The sequence below is a fragment of the Callithrix jacchus genome, chromosome 2 (genome assembly GCF_049354715.1).
Source record: "Callithrix jacchus isolate 240 chromosome 2, calJac240_pri, whole genome shotgun sequence".
Lineage (NCBI taxonomy): Eukaryota > Metazoa > Chordata > Mammalia > Primates > Cebidae > Callithrix > Callithrix jacchus.
Genome location: NC_133503.1, coordinates 93,784,804 through 93,809,763, shown reverse-complemented (window position 1 = coordinate 93,809,763; position 24,960 = coordinate 93,784,804). Strand labels below are relative to the sequence as shown.

General features: G+C 36.1%; 1 protein-coding gene across 2 annotated transcripts in view; it reads left to right on the top strand.

Moving 5' to 3' along the window:
* Positions 1–24,960, top strand: part of LVRN (laeverin) — a 67,966-nt gene that overhangs the window by 27,933 nt on the left and 15,073 nt on the right. For both annotated transcript variants that reach the window (XR_013532132.1, XM_008991654.5), the window contains exons 4-15: positions 276–402; positions 4,954–5,108; positions 6,521–6,634; positions 12,695–12,835; positions 13,359–13,424; positions 13,519–13,584; positions 13,997–14,169; positions 15,751–15,827; positions 16,428–16,567; positions 18,741–18,796; positions 23,233–23,386; positions 24,791–24,885. Coding sequence is in view for 1 of the 2 variants with exons in the window: in XM_008991654.5 (XP_008989902.1) it covers positions 276–402; positions 4,954–5,108; positions 6,521–6,634; positions 12,695–12,835; positions 13,359–13,424; positions 13,519–13,584; positions 13,997–14,169; positions 15,751–15,827; positions 16,428–16,567; positions 18,741–18,796; positions 23,233–23,386; positions 24,791–24,885 (1,364 nt within the window). In the remaining variant the exon portion in view is untranslated. The remainder of the gene's footprint in view (positions 1–275; positions 403–4,953; positions 5,109–6,520; positions 6,635–12,694; positions 12,836–13,358; positions 13,425–13,518; positions 13,585–13,996; positions 14,170–15,750; positions 15,828–16,427; positions 16,568–18,740; positions 18,797–23,232; positions 23,387–24,790; positions 24,886–24,960) is intronic.

Genomic DNA, 24,960 nt, shown 5'->3' with positions numbered 1-24,960 from the left:
ACCCATTCCAAGGGTTGTTTTATGATTCCAGAGTTGTACATGCTATTGTCAAAGATTGACATACGCACTTTCAAAAGAAATCACTGTTTATAACTTAGTGAACAGCCTTCAGGGGTTTTCTCAGGACATGGAGGCATGCAAACATTTTATTACATCGGTTCTTCTGAAAAGGTAAGACTCTGACTCTAGAGTGGCAGGGAGTTGCAGCAAGCAGGCTACCTCTCTCCAAAATCGCTACTGGTTTTCCTAATCAGCGCTTAACTGTTTTGGTTTAGATACGCATCTGGGCCCGCAAAGATGCCATTGCAAGTGGAAATGCAGACTTTGCTTTGAACATCACAGGCCCCACCTTCTCTTTTCTGGAGGATTTGTTTAATATCAGTTACTCTCTTCCAAAAACAGGTGAGGCACTCTTTTCCTTTCAGTGCATTTGATTTTCTGTTATTTGGGCCCTTGGTTGAGGCCTGGCGATACAGAGACAAACAAACCCCTAAGGATCCACTGTCGCTATTTAGCTGCTGTTTTGGAGTTAGCCTCCTGACCTATGTTTGACACCTTCAGAAACATACAGAGGCCCACCTCTCTTTCTCTGTACAGAGCCATGTGCTCAGCAGCTGCTGAAGAGCTCTCAGACTTTTTAGGTCTCTCCTGGCTGCTCAGTGGCAGCCTCCCATCCTCTTTTGTGTTCGAGCCCTCTGTCTCATACTGCAAGTGTGCAATGCTCTGTCTGGATCATTTTAGCTAGTGGACTTTCAGAAGTTACTTCATTTTCCTTTAGTAAATTGTATTTTTTAAAATTAGTGCTCCTAACTGTGAATTTTCATTGTATAAAATTGGAATCATATGTTAATAGGATCCTTAAAGAAATATGTAAATATTTAACCTGTCATAGATCTATGTGGTATGTCCTTAAAATTTCATGAGCCACTCAGCTCAGAAAGTTGTTCAATGTTTTTTCTCTCTAACTTGAAAGTATCTTGTAAATATGTTTTATTCCTCTGACATGTGAGTTGGAGACTTTGAAAAAGTATGCTCTGTCTGTACTGGCAGATAGTGGAAGAAGGTGGGAAGTAAATATTTGGGAGGTTGAACCTCCTGAACCCCAGGAAACCAGGGCCTCTGCAGCTCAAGCATTCTGGCTAACGAGGAATGGGAAACGAAGGGACCAAAACCAGCCTTGGCCCATTCAGAAATACCGGAGGTGACACCTATCATTTAGGGAGTTGGAGGCGGTAGGAGCTCAGGCATGGAGATCAAGCTCCTGGCATTTCTGGGGCTGGAGGCTCCCAAGATGTCCCTTATCTTGGCAAGAAAAGTTCTATTTGTTATTTATTTAGATGAGAAGTGCAGAGTCATCCTTGATACACTGTTCCCTCAAAGCACACCATCAATCTAATTAATCACCTTATCATCCCCTACATTCATCCACCCACTTACTTCTTCCTGTCCCCCAGTTCTCCCTAATTTTCATCATCATGTCCACCACAGCTGTCCTCTTATAGCTTCTCCACATTCCCTCCTGCCCCCTCCAAGCCATCCTTCATATGAAACCAGAAGGATCTTTCCAGAGCGAATCTGATTATGTTACTATTCTCTTTAAAAACTCTGTGTGACCTCCCATTGCTCTGAGGGTTGAATCCAAAGTCAGCTCGCAGTGTCTTTATAATGGTGCATCTCTTACCAACCTCTCAGGGCTTTGGGCTGTTCCTGAGGTTGCTTTAGCACTGCCCTCTCCTATGGGTTCACCTTCCTCTTGTCTCCTCCAGGCTCTTACACATGCAGTTTGCACATCCTGAAATGTCTTCTATCCACTGATTAATTCAATTCTATTTCTCAACTCAATGCCCCCTCATCCAGGAAGCTTTCCCTGACTTCTCTTCTGCAACTTCCACAGCACCCTGCATATTTCTCCATCTGAACTCTTGATCAATTGTATTTTAATTGTCTTCCTCATTAGAACTTGGAGTTAGGATCTGAATGGTTTTTTTCTTTCTGCCACTAGAACCTATGGCAGTCAGGTAGTCAACAGTAAACTTTTGGGGGTGATGGAGGAAATAAATATATGTGATTAGTTCAGTAATTCCACTTAAATTCTGACCAGATTATTAACTCCTGGACATCAGGGATACATTTGATACTTTCTTTATAAACTTCATAGCATCTCAACTGGTGCTACCCTATGAGCACCCATAGAAGGTGCTCAATCAAAACTTCATTTTTGTTGATAGGTGATTAAAATAAGGAATTCCTCTATTACTGGATTTTTAGGAGAAAGACAACTAATATTTCTTTTTTTATTTTGGGGATTTAAAAATGTTTTAATTTTTAATTCTTGTGGGTACATAATAGGTATATAAAGTTATGGGACACATGCAATGTATAATAATCGCAATCTGGAAAATGGGGTATCCATTCTCTCAAGTATTTATCCTTTGCATTATAAGCAATCCAGTTATACTCTCTTAGTTGTTTTCAAATGTACAGTTAAATTACTATCAACTGTAGTCACCTGTTGAGCTATCAAATACTAGATCTTATTCATTCTTTCTAATTTTTTTGGACCCATTAACCATCCCCAGTTCTCCCAAGCCCCCCACTGCTTTTCCAGTCTCTGGTCACCATCCTGCTGCTCCTTATCTCCATGAGTTCAATTGTTTTGATTTTTAGATATTTGGGGATTTTTTTTTTCTTTAGGTTCTGGAGTACATGTGCAAATCATGCAGGATTGTTGCATATTGCTTAAATTCTTTGTTGAATCACAAACAAAACAAAGCAAATGCCTCCCCTAGCAGTATTTCCCACATCTGCCATACTCCTACCCTCAGAGAGTTTGGTGAAAAATTATTTGGTTTATTTCTCCTGTGTTGTTCTTTTAGCTGATTTTCTTGTAGCTTGCTCAATGAATTTTTACTCTAGAATCTAAGATTATATGAGCTGTGTTCATGTATCCCTTAAATAGAACAGTATTTTTCACTCATGTTTCTATCATTTTAATTCACTCTCAAGTTAAAAGTTAGATTGAACATCAAAATATTATAGTGACTGGTAGAGTTGGTGTTTGGGTTATTATTGTGCCAGTTGACACCTTTACCTGTAGGCTATGTGCCAGATTTTCTATACCTATACCAAGACTAATTATCAGTCTCCTATGTATTTTAAATATTAAGTTTATCATTGTAATTTTTAATTTTTGATAATTGAACATTTTCAGTAAGATTTTTAGCTATTTGCAGTATTTCTTTGCTGCATTGTTCACCTTTCATTTTTTTCCTCTGAGTTCTTTAAGTATTAAAAAGTTGTCTAATTGCTTGTGGTATATGCCTTAAATATTTTCTGCTAGATTATTGTTTGCCTTTCAAATTAGTTTATGGTATATTTTGGTGAACTAAAGTATTTGTTTATTTTTATTTATGCATTTTTGAGATGGCATCTCACCCTGTCACCCAGGCTGGAGTGCAGTGGTGCGATCTCCCCTCACTGCCACTTCCGCCTCCCAGGTTCAAGTGATTCTCCTGCCTCAGCCTCCTGAGTAGCCAGAATTACAGGTGTTCACCACCATGCCCAGCTAATTTTTCTATTTTTAGTAGAGACAGGGTTTCACCGTATTGGCCAGGCTAGTTGGCTAAGCTGGTCTTGAACTCCTGACCTCAAGTGATTCACCCACCTAGGCCTCTCAAAGTGCCAAGATTATGCATAGAAGCCACCATGCCTGGCTAAATTATTTAATTGAAATAGACTATTTTTAAAAAGCAGTTTTAGGTTACAGGAAGATCGTGCAAAAAGTACAGAGAGTTTCCATATATTCTTTCTTTCCTTCCTTCTCCCCCCTTTCTCCTGTTGCCAATATCTTGCATCAGTGTGCTACACTTGTTACAGTATTGAAACATTATTATTAACTAACCTCCCCAGTTTATCTTAGGGTTCAGTTTTTGCATTGTACAGCTCTATGGGTTTTGGCAAGTGTAAAATGACAAGTATCCACCATTACAGTATCATACAGAATAGTTTCACTGCCATAAAAATCCCCTCTGTTCCATCTATTTATCTTCCCCCAAATCCCTGACAACCACCAATCTTTTTATTATCTTTATAGTTTTGCCTATTCCAGAATGTCATATAGTTGTAATCACATAGTATGTAGCTTTTCCAGACCAGCTTCTTTTACTTAGCAACATGCATTTAAAGTTTTCCATATCTTTTCCTAGCATGATAGATCACTTCTCACCACTGAATAACACTCAATTGTCTTGGTGTACTGCAGTATCCATTATCCTATTTCAGGGCATCTTGTTTCCTTCCATCTTTTAGCGATTATGAATAAAGCTTCTGTAAACATTTGTGTGCAGGGTTTTGGGTGGGCATAAGATTTCAGGTCATTTGGGTTAATTCCAAGGAATGTAATTGTCAGATCTTATGGTCAACCTATAGTGACTGTACCACTTTGCATTCCCATGAGCAGTGAATGAGAGTTCCTGTTGGTCCACATCCTCATCGGCATTTGGTGTTGCCAGTGTTTTGCATTTTAGCCATTCTAGTAGGTATGTGGTAGTGTCTCATTGTTTTAATTTACAATTCTCTAATGACAATTGATGTTGAGCATCTTTTTATATGTGTATTTGCCATTTATTTATCTTCTTTAGTGAGGTATATGTTCATATCTTTTGCCCATTTTGTAGTTGGGTTTTTTGTTTACTTACTGCTGAGTTTTAAGCATTCTTTGTATAGTTGAATACAGTCCTTTATCAAGAGTATTTCATTTCAATATAGTCAAAATAATTTATTTGCTGGCTTTTGTCTTTGTTATTAATCTTTAAAAAGCTTTCTTGCCTTCAGGTTATAAATATTGTCTTGTATTTTATGATAATTTTATGATTTCATTTTGAGAGATATATTTAGAAATTCCATTTTGGGGAAGAGATTATTTTATTTTTTCCTCCATTTAAATCCACTTAGATATAATTGCCTTGCCTAGTTTTGACAACCATGCAATGGAAAACTGGGGACTAATGGTATTTGATGAATCAGTATTGTTGCTGGAACCAAAAGATCTTCTGACAGGAAAAAAGACTCTGATCGCCAACATTGTTTCCCACGAGATTGCACACCAGGCATGTGGTAAAATGTTCTTTTTATTTCACGTGAAGTTATTCTTCAGGTGCTCTACCAAAATAGCATAAAAACCTTAATAAGACCCTGCCATATACCACATTTTAAAAAGAAAAACACCCCAAAGTATGGCAGTGAGTACAAACAGGGAAGACTCAGATTCTGGGTGGATTTGAGCTATTGATGGCAGATCCTAGTGAGGAGAACTTACAGTTCACTGGAGGGTTGGGTATCTATATCCAACAATTAACTTTCCTCCACAAAGTCCTCTTCAGGAAAGTAACCCATGTAGACACAGGAGTATTTTTTTTTCATTTCACCTAAAATGCGGGATATTCAAAAGGATCACTGAAATATACCCTCATTTCATCAGCAGATTGTTATAAATTTCTACTTGTAGTTGTTGGAGAGAGGTTAAATGGATGCAGGTAACACATTACCAAGGTGGAAATAACTAGCCTTTGGGCTACATTCCCAGTGGTGGCATAAATGACAATTCATTTCGTCAGATCTATTTGCTTTTGCATTGGGATTTTAGCAGTTTAGCTGTTTAATTTGATGAAGATTTTCATGTCTGCATTTCAGTGTCTGCTCCATTCATACCAGTTTGTTAAGAAAGAAATAATCTCAACTGTGTTATCTTAGTAATGTGGCTCCTTTAGAAGTTTGGAAAAGAGCAATTTACTAGGATTGAATAACAACCCTGGTTCACAGTAAAACACACAGTCACCCAAAGTGTTATTTTTTAGTATAGTCTAAGTGACACATTGTTTTGGAATACAGGCTATGAGTAATTATAGCTGTTATAAGAATTTAGTTAAATACTAGGGCTTGGGTTTGTTAGTTTGGAAATCATTGTTTTTCTTTCCTAATCCTGTTCATCATCCATTTGACACTGATTTTTTTTTTTCTGTTTAGCTCAAACAGAAAATAATTACAGCTGAGCTATATTGCAAAACATATGATTACTTGAGTGATTTGTACACGGCACAGATCGAATTATGTTCTTAAAACATAAACAACTGCTTAAAGTAAAATCCAGTTGCAGCCTATTTAGAGTATAAGGAGCTAGAATTAGTCGATAGGAAATCAGCATTCAGGGCTTCTGTTTTATGGAACTAAAAACAACTTTTGGGCCAAGTAGACATAAGAAATGCTATTATAACTGACCTTATGTTTAAACATTGCAGTTTTAAAACAAAAATTGCTTTCAGTCATTGGACATGGAATATTTCTGAGAAATACATGACTAATATCTCCTTGTTTTCTAGTGTCTTGTCTTCAAGTTTTGTTATTGATGGCAAATAAATTTTAATTATGTCTTTTAACCTTACATTTATTTAACATGCAATTACAATGAATGTAACCTAAAAATTAAATTTAAGAAAGCTCTTTTTTTTTTCTCATCCAAAAGTGGTTTGGAAACTTGGTTACCATGAATTGGTGGAACAATGTCTGGCTCAAGGAGGGTTTTGCATCTTATTTTGAGTATGAAGTAATTAACTACTTTAATCCTAAATTCCCAAGAGTAAGTATGTTTATCAAATTTATTTAACATTTTTCTCCTAATTATAAAAGTAAGGCATATTGATTCTTAAAAATGTATAAAATACAGAAAAATACAAGAAATGCTAAATCACCTGTAATATCAGAAATTATTTGTGATATCTTTTTGATTTTTCTTATTCCAGGCTTTTAATCTATTGTAGAAGTTTTTGAAAGAGGGAATTATATAAAAATTTGTATTGCTTTTTTCACTTTGTATTCGACTTCATATTTCTATTTCATAATCATGAGCATTTCTACCAATCTATCATTAGATCTTTTTTAAAGAGAAGATTTTAAATGACTGCCGAATATTATTTTCACTTATTCCTACTATACATATTCCTTATTCCTACTACATATATAGTGTAGGTCTTGCTCTGTCACCCAGGCTAGAGACAGGGTCTCGCTCTGTCACCCAAGCTAGAATGCAATGGTGTGATCTTGACGCACTGCAATCTCAACCTCCTGGTCTCAAGAAATCCTCCCACCTCAGCCTTCTGAGTAGCTGAGACTACAGGCGCATGACACCATGCTCAAATAATTTTTGTATTTTTTGTAGAGTTTGGGAGTTTGGGTTTCTCCATGTTGCCCAGACTGGTCTGAAACTCCTGGACTCAAGGGATCCACCAGCCTTGGCCTCCCAAAGTGCTGGGATTACAGGCATGAGCCACCACGCCCATCCTAGACTGAATTTTAAAGTAGTGCAGTAGAGTATGACTTTTATGATAAGTAATATGCTACTTCATATTTAATATTATTGCTGATATTGTTTTGCTAATTGGAGTAAATAGTAATATTGAAAAATGAATACATGCATATGCAAATCTAATTTTTTCAACTGTAGGTTTCCCTTCTGATATTTAATTTATGTAGAGTAATTAGCTAGACCTCTAGAATGCCATGATAAAGCCAAATTGATTTAATTTGGATATTTAAATGTTTAGACTTCATGTTATCTTTTTTTTTTTTTTGAGACAAGATCTTGCTCTGTTGCCCAAACTGAAGTGCTGTGGTGTAATCTCATCTCACTGCAACCTCCATCTCCTGGGTCCAAGCTATTCTCCTGCCTCAGCCTCCCAAGTAGCTAGGACTACAGGCACGTGCCACCATGCTCAGCTAATTTTTGTATTTTTAGTAGAGATGGGGTTTCACCATGCTGACCAAGATGGTCTCTTGACCTCATGATCTGCCTGCCTTGGCCTCCAAAAGTGCTGGGTTTACAGGAGTGAGCCATCATGCCCGGCCCATGTTATCTTTTGATGTAAACCTCACTTCTTTTATAAACCAGAGGTCCTTTCTTGCTTTGCATCTTCTCCTCCTCTCTTCTGTCTCCTGTAACCTCTCTGGTCCTCAGGATTGCTCCTTCCTGCCTTTCTTTGCTGGTCTCCATCTCATCTCAGCTCCCAGTTGTTCCAAGACTAGATTATTCACCTCTTTTCTCTTCACATTCACTCATTCAAAGGTTTATTAATATTGAAATACTATCTCCGCTTCTTGGATCTTCTTTACAGACTAAATCTATTCATTCTGAAGGAGATTCTTAGATGATGTTCTTTCTATTATTTTGGAAGTAAGCTTTCCTTCTTTTATGGAACTTGATAATGGGTGGAGGTAGATGGTACTTGTTTTGGTTGATAGTTTGGCAGGAAAAAAAGTTGACAAGCCTATGTTGGTGCCACAGAAACCTTTTTTTAAACTTCTTTTCATCTATTTGTGAAATCACAGCATCTGGGAAGCACTGATGTAGTGCAGCCTTTTAACACCCGAATTCCATGCCACCTCCCAACCCTTTACAGACATCCTATAAGATGCCCCCAGCCCAGTCACTCTGCAGTGCCTCTCTCTTCCTCCCCCCTGGACTGTGCACAGGCCCTGCTTGTCCTGGAGGAAAGTTTGGACATCATTATATAGATCATCATTATATAGAAAGTTTGGACATCATTATATAGACTGAAGTACTGAAAGGTTAAATGACTCTAAATGACTGGCCCAAGGTAATTTGCCCAATTGGGACAGGACTGAGATTATTTCCAGTTGTCTGGATCTAGTCTGATGACAAGGATAATGATGGTAACAGCAATAATACTGTATTTACCATTCAATGAGTACTTAGAACTTAAGTGCCAGGCAGTGTGAACTCTACATATATATCATCTTACTCAGACCTCAAACCAACCATATGAATACTGTTGTCATTTCTGTTTTATGGGTGAGGAAACTGAGGTATAGAAGCATTAAGTTAGTTGCTCAAGGTCTCATAGTTATTAAATGTCAGAGCTGTGATTCAATTCCAGGTCATGCTGACAGTGAAGCCCATGCTTTTAATCACTGTGCTCTATAGCAAAAACACAATGGAGAGTTCTTATCCTCAAGAAGCTAATTGGTGGTTGGGGGGGAGGGGCGGGGCGAGGGTGTGTTTGTGTCTTCAATATATGATTGTATATATATATGTATATATATACACACACTTTATCTACATATAGTATGTCTTTATTGTCTTAGCTGTTTTGAACAGTCCTTTCCACTTTATGCCTACAAAATTGTTTGTATCTCTCTTTCATAGCTTTTATTCACTCATGGTTAGTGCCATCTATAAGTGCTTTTTTTTTTTTGAGATGGAGTTTTGCTCTTGTTACCCAGGCTGGAGTGCAATGGCGGGATCTCGGCTCACTGCAACCTCCGCCTCCTGGGTTCAGGCAATTCTCCTGCCTCAGCCTCCTGTGTAGCTGGGATTACAGGCATGCGCCACTGTGCCCAGCTAATTTTTTTTTTTTTGTATTTTTAGTAGAGACGGGGTATAAGTGCTTTTAAAAGCAGTTGATTAGATCCTAAATTAACTCTGTGGATAGAATAAATAAGGGAAGAAGTTTAATTTCCATAAGACAATGAAATTTACCGTATTTTCTTAAGTAGATAGAATCCATCATGAACATCAATTTCAGTTACCTCTTATTACAACTAAAATGGTTTAAGTATTATCAGTATCTAGCAAAACTTCCCCAAAACATATTTCTGGTATTTTTGAAGCTAAGATTTACATTAGTCTCTTTTTGTGCCTTTTAATTATTTCTTTTTATCATTAGTTTCTTATCCATGTTTTCTACATCTCTTAGATCTGAGTGAAAGCATCAGATCCTGGCGATTGAGGACATTGCCACGATCTTTGTTTTTAAAAAGCTTAAGCTCTCCTTTCAATGATTTTTAGAGATCAAGAACTTTAACCTCTTTTTAATCTAGTAATATGATTGAAATTGAATAGCAGAATCATAGACCCTTATGCAGAAACAGATTTTCAATTTTTTCTATTTCAAAGTCTAATTTCAGCTGAAAATCAAAGTCACCAAAGCATGATATGAATGGCTCATGGCCAAGGGGTCAGAACATTAAGAAGGAAGACTTTCTGGAATTCTGAAGCTCTAGCCCTTACATTGCCACTTAATGACTTTCCTCCATCTTTCTGCTGCCTGATCTAAGAAAGCAGCAGACTTGGTGAAGGGAAAAGGTACATATGGGCACTGTAGCCATCAGATATTGCTATGCCTTTACTGTGATCATAAGCTGAGGCAAGCAGATGAACACCTCTGAGCTTTAGTTCCTCACTCTTAAAATGAGTTTCTAGCAATCATTCCACAGATGACAATGGCATCTGCTAGGTACTGTTGAGACAACTACCATAAACTAAACACTAGTTTTACGTACTTGTATAGAATTATTTATATTATCTCATTCAATCCTCAGATAATTCTGAAGCATCATAATAAAAATAATGATAAGTAAACACAGCAGTGGTTAATCCTTATTGAGCATGTCATATTTGCTACCCATTGTGCTCAAAACATTATGTAAATTAATTTAGTTCTCATAATAACCCATTGCAGACTGTTGTTTTACCCATTTTCAGTTGGCAACTGAGTTTCAGAGAGATAAAATTGGTGGTCTTTGATGAGTCACATAACTCCTAAAGGGCTGAGGAAGAATTCATACACAGGCGCAACTTAACTCCAAATCCTGTGTTTTTAACCACCATAATATTCTCTACAAATTTATTACAATAAATAGTGTTATATTTCTAAGGATAAGAGCAGATTTTATGCTGTGTTTGGTGGCTCACACCTGTAATCCCAACACTTTGGGAGGCCAACGTGGGAGAATCTCTTAAGCTCAGGAGTTTAAGACCAGCCTGGGCAACATAGTGAAATCTCATCTCTACTAAAAATTTTTAAAATTAGCTGGACATGGTGATGCACCCTTGTAGTCCCAGCTACTCACGAGGCTGAGGTGAGAGGATCACTTGAGCCTAGGAAATGGAAGCTGCAGTGCACTCCAGCCTGAGCAACAAAGTGAGACTCTGTCTCCAAAAAAAAAAAAAAAAAAAGGAAGAAATTTTAATAGGTCTTCTCTGGCATATCGCAGCTTGTGTGATAAAGTAATGGTGAATATATGGATTCATATCTAATCACTATATGCAGTATCTAGTTTTTTGTTTTCTGTGTTGTGTGTTTTTTAAAGCTGACATCATGTTTTATATAGTGTTTCCCTCCAACAGAACCAAAACAGGCTATGGACAGCATCACTTTATGGGAGGCCTAGAGTAGAAGAACTCTAGGATGTTGAGGAAGAGGTGTTGCCTCATTCATCAGTTACCATGTATGGTTATAGTGATATCAAGAAGGTTACATAAAACCTTATAACAGGCAGGCAGCATAAGGAAAGACAATCCATGGGGTTAGGAAGACCCACAAAATATGGAGAAGCTGTATGAACAAAAATGTTCATTAAAACTGGTCAAAATAGTAAAAAGCTGAAAGCAACTTAAATGTCTAGCTAATAAAAGGGAAGTTATTAAATCGACTATGGTCCATTGACCCAATGGGTTATTATACAGCTGTGTATTTAGTATTTTAAGGTTTTTCTTTTGCAAAATTTCATCTGCTGTACTTTGAAAAGAAAAAAATTATCTGTGATTTGATCACCCTGTGATAATCACTGTTAAATTTTGGTTTATTTCCTTTCGATTTATGTTTCTATTTTCCTTATAATGCAGCAGCCATTATAAGGGATAATTATAAAGATGAAGTAGCAAAATTTTAAAATGCTATAAGTATATGAGCAAGATAACAGGTTTTTACAACTATGGGAATAAATAGTGCATAGAAAAAAAGATGGAAAAGAACTACACTAACATTTTAATGGTGGTGATCTTAGGGTGTGATATTACGAATGTTTTTTTATTTTCTCTATTTTCCACATTGTGCTTATAGGTCACCAGTAAGACACTCTAAAGAAGCCTTGAGTGTTAAACTAATAAAATCCATGCTTACTGATAGGATCAAACCTATGCAGATGACTCCTCCAAATCCTTGCCACTCAGTGTGATTCTTAAACTAGCAACATCAGCATCATGGGGTAGTTTATTAGAAATATTAGATTCTTCTTCTGGCGTTACTTCAGGAAGAAATTGCTCTTATCTGTCTGAGAGAGAGAGCTGGTCTTTTGAAGAGTCCTATGGTTCTCATTAAAATATAATAAATTGGCTTCTCTTAATGCATGAGCCATAAACTGTCGTATCCAGTTTATGGATTTGTTTTCACTTTTCAATTATTACATCAGCATCTTTGTGAATTTGTAGATCTGGCATGCTTTTAGTTTGTAAATATTCATGAAAGAGAAACTGATTAATTTTAAGGAGTTACTGATAAAATCACCAATGAAATTTTAGAGAATTAAAACCACCTTAAGGAAGGCCCTGTTAGGAGGGCCATGGACCTCCCTATGGGAAATGCAGTGGCTTTTGGGAACCACATTAACTTTTGTAATTGACTTTTTAAAAATTGAAATGAAAAAGGATACAAATAAGAGGGAAGGTATCCTACAGTTTTGTTATTCAAGGAATCCTGACTTATTTGGCATATTTCAACTTCTCAGTTACCGAATTTTTTCCTCTCTTCAATATCAGTTTTTGAAAGTATTTTAGGACCATTGAAGTTTGTTTTTCTGTGACACCTCAGGAGTTAATGTGGCTCAATCTTTTCCTTTATAGAATGAGGTCTTCTTTTCTAACATTTTACGTCATGTCCTCAGAGAAGATCACACCCTGGTGACTAGAGCTGTGGCCATGAAGATGGAAAATTTCAAAACAAGTGAAATAGTGGAACTCTTTGACATGTTTACTTACAGCAAGGTAAAAGCAGCTAGAAATTTCCTTTGGTTCTGTACTCTTGTAGAAAGTTGCATAAAATGGATTCTAAGGGTCCTATATCAATATGCAAGTTAAAACTTTTTATGAAAATAACCTTATTTTAATTCAATTCATGGGTTTAAGAAAACATGATTAAATTAATTCTCACCTTGCAAATATCAATCAAGTCCATATTAATGCTTAGTACCATTAACCATAGACTTTCACAACTTGTTACTTTCAAGGTGAACCCTTCTGCTTGGTGGAAATTTAATCTTGCCATGTAAAGATCTCAATTTTTAAAAATTTTGTGTACTCTTTACATGTGGGACATCTGCTTACCTTTTACCTCTCAATTAGTGACAGCCTACTATTTTATTAGCACATTTTGAAATAATTCAAACATTCAACTAAAATGCAAAATGCAGTCAGGAGCACAGCTCAGAATATTGCTTATAAATATGGAATATGTCAGTATACGGATATTGAATTTTGTTCAAATAATGGACAACTTCTTTTGTCCTAGGGAGCGTCTATGGCCCGGATGCTTTCCAGTTTCTTGAATAAGCATTTATTTGTCAGTGCACTCAAGGTGAGTTTGCAAAATAATTGTTGCCTGGATGGCAGTAAACATAAACTGCGTTGGCATGTTATTTATTCTAACCTTAACTCTTCTATTTTTCCAGTCATATTTGAACACATTTTCCTACTCAAATGCTGAGCAAGATGATCTATGGAGGCATTTTCAAATGGTGATTGTCCTACTTTCTGACATGTTCTTGCTGAGTTGGTTTGTATGATACAGGACAAGACTGGGAGGCCATAGGTGAATGGCAGTTCCATAGGAAAACAACTTTGCCTTGTTATAGAACTGCCTTAGGTCATGGGTTGTGTCTTTAGTCTTCGCTGTATTCCCAGTGCCCAGAACAGAGTATGGAACATGTTAGAACAAGAAATATGTGTTCAGAGAATGAATTAATGAACTAAAGAATCGTTCCTGTATAGAGATAAACAGAGTTCTAAATTTGGCCCAGAAGATCACCCACCATAGGACTACAACATAAGTGAGGAAGAGAATAGCTACTGAGTTTCCTTTTGAGGATTGCTACTTCAAAACATTTCACTGATAACCTTACCTGCTTTTGTGATGATTTTTTAAAACAGGCCATAGATGACCAGAGTACAGTTACTTTGCCAGCAAAAGTAAAAAACATAATGGACAGTTGGACACAGCAGAGTGGTTTTCCAGTGATCACTTTAAATGTGTCTACTGGCATCATGAAACAGGAGCCATTTTATCTTGAAAAGGTTAAAAATCAGACTCTTCTAACCAACAAGTAGGTAGTTTTGCTCCTCTTTGTCTTCATCTTCCTTGGGGTTGAGCTATGGTCCAATGGGGTCCAGCCTGTGGGTGAAGGAGCATTACCCCGACTTAGCACATACACTTCTGCAATGTGACTGTATACTGGGGTGAAGCAGAAACCCTGTGTCCTGGGCAATGCCAGAGACCTGAAGTTAGGGATTCAAGGCAGTGCCCCTACCCTGAGATTTAGGGTTACATCAGCACCCAGAGCTGTGGGGTATTGTGTGTTCCTCTTCGTCCTTCAGACAGAGGTAATGAATTCCTTGGGATTCTGAGTGGGAGGCAATAAGATAGAGCCACAGACTGCTGCGTGTTAGTAAAGAGGAAAGGGAGTCTTGTTGCAGAGTAGTCTTCTCTTCCCTAGAAATGAAACTGAATGGTCACTATTTCCCTGAGAAAAATTCTGTGCAGTCGTGTATGTGTATGTATGTGCATGCATCTGTTTGTGTATTTGTAGCCATACCCACACCATTAGAATTATGGTCTTTAGAGTCAATTAGACCTGGGCTCAAATATTGACTTCTCCAAAATTCAAACCTTAGGTATTATTTAAGCTCTTGAGTTTCCATTGCCTTATCTATATAGATGCAGTAGCATGTATTCCAAAAGTCTGTGTAAAAATGAAATGAGTATAAAATAAGCTAGCCTTTATCCCTTTATTCTTCTCTTCCCTTTCTTAATTTGTTAGCTAATTTGCAACTGTTTTTGATGGTTTTAATCTTCACATTTCATTGCAATATCAGCACAAATGAGTAATTAATTTTCAAATACTGTCACCAAAATTTTCAGATATTTCCACTCTTTCTTTAAAGCCCCAGGAGGGAGAAATGGGAGACTCAAAGGTTCCTTTTCCCTGTAATACTCTGTGACTTTTGAGAAGATGTGTGTGTCTTCGCTATGTAGGTAAACACAGACTCACAGTTGACAGTCTTCAAGACACCAGGCTTGTGGAAACTTAACAAGATTGGAAATATTGCCTAAACTCTGGGCAATATTAAGATGACAAATGTGCTTCCTGTGGTTGCCTGCTTCATCCAGGTCACTCCAGCAAGTGGGAAGAACGCAGGCATTTAATAAACATAAATGTCGTGGCTGATTCCTGTCGAATACTTTTCAGATGGGGAGAACACTTCAGGTTGAAAGTATTTTGAAGTGTTTTCTTCTAAACTACTTTTTACCTGTCTGAGCATGGATTCAATTAGATTGGGTTCTGTTTGCAGCATTTGAACTACCCTTGAGTGAAGCCAGGTGTCTATAATTTAACATACACAGGACTTGAAGGTTTCAGATATAAGAGAGTTTTAGTAGCTCCCTAACTCATAAAAAGAAGTAAATTCATAAAACCCAACAGGAGAGAGGAGTAAACAATAGCCAAAGTAAAACTGGCTTGTAAAAACAGCAGTGAATAATCCTAAGAACAAAGGCCTGCATATCCAGAGAGAATGACCAAACAATCTGAGTTCTGTGTGCTATTTCATCATCTCTTTAACAGTGGCTCAGCGTGTATGTTCTCATGTGCGAAAAGTAACTCAATTTTTTATTTTCTTCCAATAAGTGGCACGTGGATTGTCCCTATTCTTTGGATAAAAAATGGAACTACACAATCTTCAGTATGGCTAGATCAAAGCAGCAGTAAGTAACACATTTTTCAAACATCTTTACATATATGCGTGTATAAAGGCAGAGAATAAAATAATCTAGCTTTTAAAAAGCTCTCTCATTTCCCTTTTTTTGAGACTGAGTCTCACTCTGCTGCCCAGGCTGGAGTGCAGTGGCGTGATCTCGGCTCACCGCAACCTCCACCTCCCAGGTTCAAAGATTCTCCTGCCTCAGCCTCCTGAGTAGCTGGGATCACAGGCGCACCTGCCCGACTAATTTTTGTATTGTTAGTAGAGATGAGGTTTCACCGTGTTGGTCAGGCTGGTCTTGAACTCTTGACCTCCCAAAGTGCTGGGATTACAGGCGTAAGCCACCGTGCTCGGCCAAAAAGCTATCTCATTTCAAACTGAAATATCACTCTTGTTGAACATAGAGTTTTAAAGAAAAGTGTCAAATCAAAAGCCATTTTATGTGAAAAATACAGAATTACACGGTAAGAGCAATATATATTCTAGAATTCCTTTAAATTTTTGTTTTATTGGTTTGTTGTTTAGAATGAAGTGTGCAGTATAAATAGGTATTAAAATCTTTTTTTAAAGTACCATTTCAAATTATTCCCATATTCCTTTATAGAAGTATTCCCTGAAATGCAAGTTTCAGATTCTGACCATGACTGGGTGATTTTGAATTTGAATATGACTGGATATTATAGAGTTAATTATGATAAATTAGGTTGGAAGAAATTAAGTCAACTACTTGAAAAGGATCCTAAGGTAAGGTTACTTTTGATACTTTGAATTAAATATAGTTTATAATGCCTATTCTAGTGTTTTAGAGGTTGAACATTCTGGTGGGAAGACATTCCAACCCCATTCCTGCCCCTCATCTCCAGACATGTGAAAGAGATGTTTTTCTTGTTCTTAACAAGTAGAGATTTTGATTAAATGTGTTGTGTTTTTGAACATTCATCTTACTTTTTCAAAACATTTCCAGGTAATAATCAGAATGCATTCTATTCGTCATTAGTTTTGTGATCTTTGGCAAGTTACTTAAATGTTCTGGTTCCATTTCTTCATTTTAAAATGAGTATATTACCATATTTTATTCATCATGAAGATTAGAGATGATGTAGGTAAAAGTATACTTAAAATTTCTAAACCCATAATAGGTACTCAGTAAATGCTAGAAAATATTAATTTTACTTCTAAACTATATTTCCACTCTACCTCAGAAGAATTTAGTTCACAAAACAATAATAATCCAGTATCACTTTTTATTATAAAATAACTATAAGTAATTATGCAGTGTATAAACACTAAAATGTTGGCCAGCTCTAATCAATCAGATTTTAATTGATTAAACTAAATTTCCATGAGCAGAGCTGGATGCTGGCTTAGGAGTCAGTACAGTTGGCTCTGCTGTGACTTTCTGTGAACCCTCGGGTGGTTCATTTAGACTCCATTCACAAAACTTGAGTGTTGAACTAAAAGATGTCTCTATGTTAAGTGTCTCTGTGTTTGAAAGTTCTCTGCGACACACAGGAGTCTCTCTAGTATATTGGTTTAGAGCTTAGGTTCTGGGTCAGAAAGACTTGTGTTCATATTTTGTTCATTGTTTGCCAGATGCATGGCACATTCAAGCCAAATCTCCCCTTTTTAAGAATATAGGGAAAAAAATCTCTTCAGTATGCCTGGAGGTGAGGTGGGTGAAAATGAAGGTGGACTCTCTTCCTAACAGAAAGATCAACTGCTAAAAGGCTAGAGAAGGCATCCTGGTTGTACCTCAGTTTCTTATATGTGTAATAATGGGTATAATATACCAAACTTAAAGGGTTATTGTGAAGATTAAATAATATATGTGTTGTGTTTAACAGAGGCCTGACACAATTCAGGGATTCATAACATGTTCGGTAATTAAAAAAATTATTGGGATTTTGAATAAAGCCACAAAGGCCACTTAACAATAATATTTTCTCTCCAAATCTTTCCAGAGTGACTAAGTACTTAAAACATTTCTAAAAGCATTCTAAGCCATGCAAGCACGAGGTTATACCATTATGGTAATTTCTTGAAACCATTGTAGATTTATTTATTGAAAAACAAAGGCAACTTATTCTATAACACAATTGGTGAGCAAATAAAAGAGAATCTTTATGATTAATATTAATCGAGAAAATGTGTTGGTACTACCAGAGAAGAAATTAGACTATACCAACTGAAGAATTAAACTTGACTTGCTCAGATGCTTAGAGAAATGTTGTGAAGATAAAGTCTTTGGACCAAATATATCACAGTGCTGAGGGTTGCTGAAGGTGTGATGTAGGAGGCCTTGGGCACCCTTAGGGACTGAGCTGAGAGCAGAGTCCTGTGGCCTGGCAGTGCCAAGGAGTTCAAACAGAAGCCTAAAGAAGTACACTGGCAATTGGCCCCTGCTGTTTCATGGATATAAATGGATCTGTTGGTGGCATTCTGTCACATTAGTAAAATCTTAAGATAAATACCATGTGAAAAAATATGGTACCTCAATGTTACCAAAATAGCACTAAATAATATTTATTTAAGGCCTTCTATGCCGAAAACTTCCCTGAAACTAATTTAGATGGTGTAATACAATTTAATGTATACTTGTTTTGGAGAGGCCTTTTAAATTTGGTTGCCTGTTTTATTTTTTAACATGGTGTGTTTCAGGAGTATTTTGGCAAAACTCTCTGCCCTATTTAAACTTTATGATTGATGTCCAGACGGGCCATTTATTAAAAAAACACAGATGTATGATAAATAAATTATGAGGTCTATCCTTAGTAATTATTGTTTCTCTGCAGATGAGATAATTAATGTGAAGGTGCTTTATAGGCAGCAGTAATCTCTAAATTGTTGTTATTTTGAAAACTTTTTACTGAAAAATGTTCTTATGTTTTTCTGCACGTATTTGGGTCTAATTCTGCAGGCTATTCCTATTATTCACAGACTGCAGTTGATTGATGACGCCTTTTTCTTGTCTAAGTGAGTATGTTTTCTTCTCTCATGGTTTTAGAATAGACCTTGAGACCTTTATAAAAATAATAGCCTCATCACTATGAATTTGATTATTTAGCATATATAGGCCCTAATTTATTAAGATTAGAATGAAGTTCTACAGCTGCAGTGGAATTTTACAATGTAATAAGTTGCTGGAAATAAAAACACTATCAATTGAGATTTTGCAGTGATTTCTGTTATCCAAAGGTGATGGCTATAATTTTAATGCAATCTTGCCTGTATTTTAGTATATTGCAGAATTATTTATTTTATTTATATTAGATTTACTCTGTAAGATATGCTGCTAAGTGTTTTACCAGGTAAGTTAATAAATGTTCAAAATTTAAATTTTCAGCCAATAAAATTAAGAAATATATGTAATAAATTATCTAGTATTTTTCCTCTTTCTTTGGCCAGCCATATTTCTTGAATAAGTGTCTAATTATTTTATCCTTCTTTACTACTTTTTCTCTCTGTGACCTACAGCACATTTCTTTGTCTAATACTTTGCTGAAAATCCAATCTTTCTCTCTCTAATATTACTGTAACTTTGATATTATTTACTATATCGTCCTGAAAATGTCATTTTTGCTTCTTGAGATGGGACCTCCCGTATCTGACTCCTCTTCTGCTGCTGTGAGCTCACTTAACACCAATTGTAGTTATATCACTTTCTTCTATCTTTCTTTTGATGACTCATTCACTCTTGGGTTTTGGCAATCATTTTATTATATATCTGTAGAGTGCCAGCAGATATAAGGTCCTCATTAAACGTTTGTGGAAGGACATGTTGATGACTTGCAAATCTACATTGCTACTTATCTTTCCACCTGTCTCAGGTTTATCATGTGGTCATCCAAATTCAGTGCCATAAACACTGAACTTTATTTTTGTGTCTACCTTGGTCTTGCTATCAATTTCTCTCTGCATGTCAAAGGTGCTACTGTTCTTCTCATCACCCAAACTTGAAACCTCAGAGATATCCTTGATTCATCTCTTTGCTTCCTCTTACATGCACAGTCACCAAGTCCTATATCTCCATTCTTGGAAATGTCTTTTGGAGGCTCATCTTACCACTTTCACTGCTTCCACACTAAACCAAGCTTTTATCATCTCTTGCCTGGCCTATTAAATTAGCCTCCAGCCTTCAGTCCTTTTGAATTTCATCTGTCTTCATTAACAGTATTGCAATAAAATTATTAGACATCAATTTCATTATGCTATTCCAATTGTTTAATGCCTAGAGTACCTTTCTACCTAATCTAAACTCTTCATCCTGACATTCAAGGATCTGCACATGTCTGAGCCAATTTACCTATTAGGCCCCATTTCTCACTATACACAAAGGAAATGCCCTGCCTCAGCTTGGTCTGCCCATCACACTAATTCCCACCTTATCTTCTTTTTCCTGGGCCTTCTCTTTTTCTACCTATTTTAATCCTATGCATCCTTTCCTGCTCTTCTCAAGTTCCTTCTCCATAAAGCCTTCCCTGACTCTTCTCTCTTACCCATCACTTTTCCATGTGCATATTTTTCTTCTTGGCTGTTTTATAATATTCATTGCCTTTTCTGGGATCTTTCATTAGTAGCTTCTTATGTATAAGTCTCAGCTCCTCACTGAAGCTTCTCAATGGTTTGCAAGGGCAGTGTCATATGTACTACAGGCATACCTCATTTTATTGGGCTTTGATTTATTGCACTTCACAGAGTGCATGTGTTACAAATTGAAAGTTTGTGGCAACCCTGAGTCAAGCAATTCTATCAGCATCATTTTCTAACAGCATGTGCTCGTGTTACGTCTCTGAGTCACAATTTAGTAATTCTTAAAATATTTCAAACTTTTTTCATTATTGCTATATCTGTTACAGTGATCTGTGATCAGGGTTTGTTAATGTTATAACTGTAATTGTTTTGGGATGCTATGAACCATGCCTGTATAAGGCAGAAAACTTAATCAATAATTATGTGTGTTCTGACTGCTCCACTGACCAGCCATTCCTCCACCTCTCTCCCTCTTCTCTGGCCTTTCCATTCCCTGAGAAACAGTAATATTGAAATTATGCCAATTAATAACCCTACAATGGTCTTTAAGGGTTCAAGTGAAAGGGAGAGTCATGTATCTTTCACCTTAAATCAAAATCTAGAAATGATTAAGTTTAGTGAGGAAAGCATGTTGAAACTGAGATAGGCCAAAATTAGGCATCTTGCACCAAAGAGCCAAATTGTAGATGCAAATGATAAGTTCTTGAAGGAAATTAAAAGTGCTACTTCAGTGAATACATGAATGGTAAAAAAAAAAAAAAAAAAAGTAAAGCAGCATTATTGCTGATATGGAGAAAGTTTGAGTGATTTGGATAAAAGATCAAACAAGCCACAACATTTCCTTAAACCAAATCCTAATCCAGAGCTAGGCCCTCACTCTCTTCCATTCTATCAAGAGAGGTGAGGAAGGTGCAGGAAAAGGTGCTAGTTTAAAGCTAGGAGAGGTTGATTCATGAAGATTAAGAAGCCATCTCCATAACAAAAGTACAAGGTGAAGCAGCAAATGTTGATGTAGAAGTTATAGTAAGTTATCCAGAAGATCTAGCTAAGATAATTGTTAAAATAGCTGCACCAAGCAACAGGTTTTTAATATAAAACAGTCTTATATTGGAAGAAGATGCCCTCTAGGACTTTCATAGCTAGAGAGGACAAGTCAATGCTTGTCTTCAAAGTTTCAAAGGACAGACTGACTCTCTTGTTAGGGGCTAATGCAGCTGGTAGCTTTAAGTTGAAGCCAATGCTCATTTACCATTCTGTAAATCCTAGGGTACTTAAACATTATGCTAAATCAACTCTGCTTGTGTTCTGTACATGGAACAACAGAACCTGGATGATAGCACATCTGTTTACAGTATGGTTTGCTGAATATTTTAGCCCATTGCTGAGATCTACTGCCCAGGAAAGAAAAGATTCCTTCCAAAATGTCACTGCTCATTGACGATGCACTTGATTACACAAGCACTATGATGGAGATGTACAAGGAGATTAATGTTGTTTTCATGCCTACTAACACAACATCAATTCTTCAGCCCATATATCAAGGAGTAATTTCTACTTTTAAATCTTATTATTTAAGAAATACATTTCATAAAGCTATAGCTTTCATAGATAATGATTCCTCTGATGAATCTGGCCAAAGTAAATTGAAAATCTTCTGGAAAGAATTCATCATTCCAAATGCCATTATCAATGTTTGTGATGCATGAAAGGAGGTAAAAAAAATCAGTATAAAAAGGAGTTTTGAAGAAGTTTTCACTCCTCATTGATGACTTTAAGAAGATAAGATTTAAGCAAAGGAAGTCACTTCCGATACGGTGGAAATAGCAATAGAGCTAAAATTAGAAGTGGAGCCTGAAGATGCAACTGAATTGCTGCAATCTCATCATAAAACTTGAATGGAGGTGAAGTTGCTCTTATGAATGAGCAAGAAAAGTGATTTCTTGAGAAGGAATCTAATCCTGGTGAAGATACTATGACCACTGATGAAATGACAACAAAAGATTGAGAATATTATATATACTTAGTTGTTAAAGCAGCAGCAGGGTATGTGAGAGGATTGACTCCAATTTTGAAAGAAGTTCTGCTATGGGTAAAATGCTATTAAACAGCATCACATATTACAGAGAAATCTTTTGTGAAAGGGAATTGAGCAACGTGGCAAACTTTATTGTTGCTTATTTTAAGAAATTGCCGTAGCCACCCCAGCCTTCAGCAACCACCACCCTGATCAATTAGCAGCCAAGGTTATGACTTGCTGAAGGCTCAGATTGTTGTTAGCATTTGTTGACTATAAACTACGCTTAAATTAAGGTGTGTATACTCTTTTTCCTAGATATAATGCCATTGCACACTTAATAGACTACAGTATAGGGTAAACATAACTTTTATATATACTGGAAAATCAAAAAGATCATATGAATTTCTTTATTATGATATTTGTTTTTGTTGTGGTGGTCTGGGACAGAATCCACGGTATCTCTGAGGTATGCCTGTAGTTGATGTGCACATAAGTAGCTGTCAGAGCATTAGATAGAGAATTATTTCAAATTAATACTTGTTGAGTGAAAATTATACTTTCATAAGAATGCAAACTAAATGCATAACTCTTCTATTTCCTAATAATCAGTCCAACATTTGGCCTGAATTTTCTCTAGCCTTCAAGACTTTGGACACGTTAAAGTACCAAATTGAAATGGAGGGCTTGTCAACTTTACTTCGTTTCATCTTTTCTATAAGATGGGACATTTACCATCTTGTTTCTTGACTTACTCACATGCCTTACTGAAATCAGGCATTGAAACGTGGAATAAATATCAAACGCATGCCAATTATTTAGCAAGTGAAGGTTTTTTGAGTATGTGTGTTTTTAAATCAAACAGAAACAATTATATTGAGATTGAAACAGCACTTGAGTTAACCAAGTACCTTGCTGAAGAAGACGAAATCATAGTATGGCATACAGTCTTGGTAAACTTGGTAACCAAGGATCTTGTTTCTGATGTGAAGAACTCTGATCTATATCCATTATTAAAGGTAATTTCATCTTTCTTATGTAGTTTTTAAATAAATCCTTTCTTCTTTTTATGTTGTAGCCAGCATCCATAAGACAGGTCTTTTCCATTGTTAAGAAAGTAAATATACATTTATTTTATAAAGAAAATACATATACAAATAAAAATATATTTTATAAATTATATACATGTATATTTTTTCTTGACAATGGCTGATTGTTCTTGGAAGAAAATACCTTAGTCTAAACCTGGTCTAGGAGATGAGTGAGGATTGGAAGGGTACTTCATTCTTGGTGAAGTGAGTGTGTCCTAAGAAACCAAAAGTGGATGGAAATGGTATGCTCAGTTTTTTTGGGGAAAAAGGATAATATTTATTAGCAACTATTTTCCTGAGAGATTCTTAGGCAAACACAATGACTTTTAACCACTCTGTTTATAATTGCAATATTCTTATCAATAGCACTTAAAACCAGAGGGATATATTCCAGAAAATGTAAAAATATGAAGATGCTTTTGATGTTAGGAAAAGAAAGGGGGAAATTAGAATTAGTGAACAGACAAATGACATTCCATCATAAATGAAAATATATATTATCCATTGTTAGGTCTTAAACAGTAATTATAGGAAAAAATGACAATGATAAAATAAATGCAAAAGTTAGGGAGCCCTCTTCGGGGAGTTAGGGGTCACACAAACCAAAAAGTATGTTAGGTGATGATTTCAAGTGAATTTCTAGGCTATTCTGAGGACAAGATTGCAAATACCTCTTATAGTTCCAGATTTTCTTTTTCCTAATAATCAAAGTATCAGTGAGAATTTAGCTGATCTTGGGATGATGATTAACAAAAGAAGGCACTGAAATTTTGGTGGGATTGAGGGAGCTCATTGATAACATCTGATGACTTATTCTGGGTAAAGAAGTATAACTAATATTTGTTTTTAAAGAATTTCACTGAGGAGCATCTAGTTAATTCTTAGGGATTTATTAATAAATGTCTAACTTTTATAATTTTATATTTACCATCTGATAGCTTAGTTGGAGAAACTTTATTTCAGAATCAGGGCTTCTTGACATTTCTTCTCTATTTTGAACATAACTGGAAATGTATCAGATGATGTTAAGTGATAATAATAGCTGATATTTTTTGAATTCTTGCTTTGTGCCAGGCAATGTGCTTGCAATATATTATTTAATCCTCCTAATACACTGTAACATCGGTATTATGGTAAACCACATTTTATGTAAAACAGAACTAAACCCAAAGATGTAAAAAATAAACCAGTTACATATTTAGTAACAGATAATTTCTGAAGAAATAGCTGCCACTCCTCTATTAATGTCTTTTCAGATAAATAAATAGGAACATAGTGAAAATTCAGTTTTGCAAGCCAGAACTAACAGTGCGTTTTCTTTGTTGTTTATAGAAGTACCTATTAAAGAGACTTTATTCAATATGGAATATTTATGTAACTATAATTCGTGAAAATGTGTTGGTATTACAAGATGACTACTTAGCTCTGTAAGTATATTTTAAGAAATGGTAATTGAATAAAATGCATTCATATTAATAGGCTTCCAGAAGTCATAAAATAAA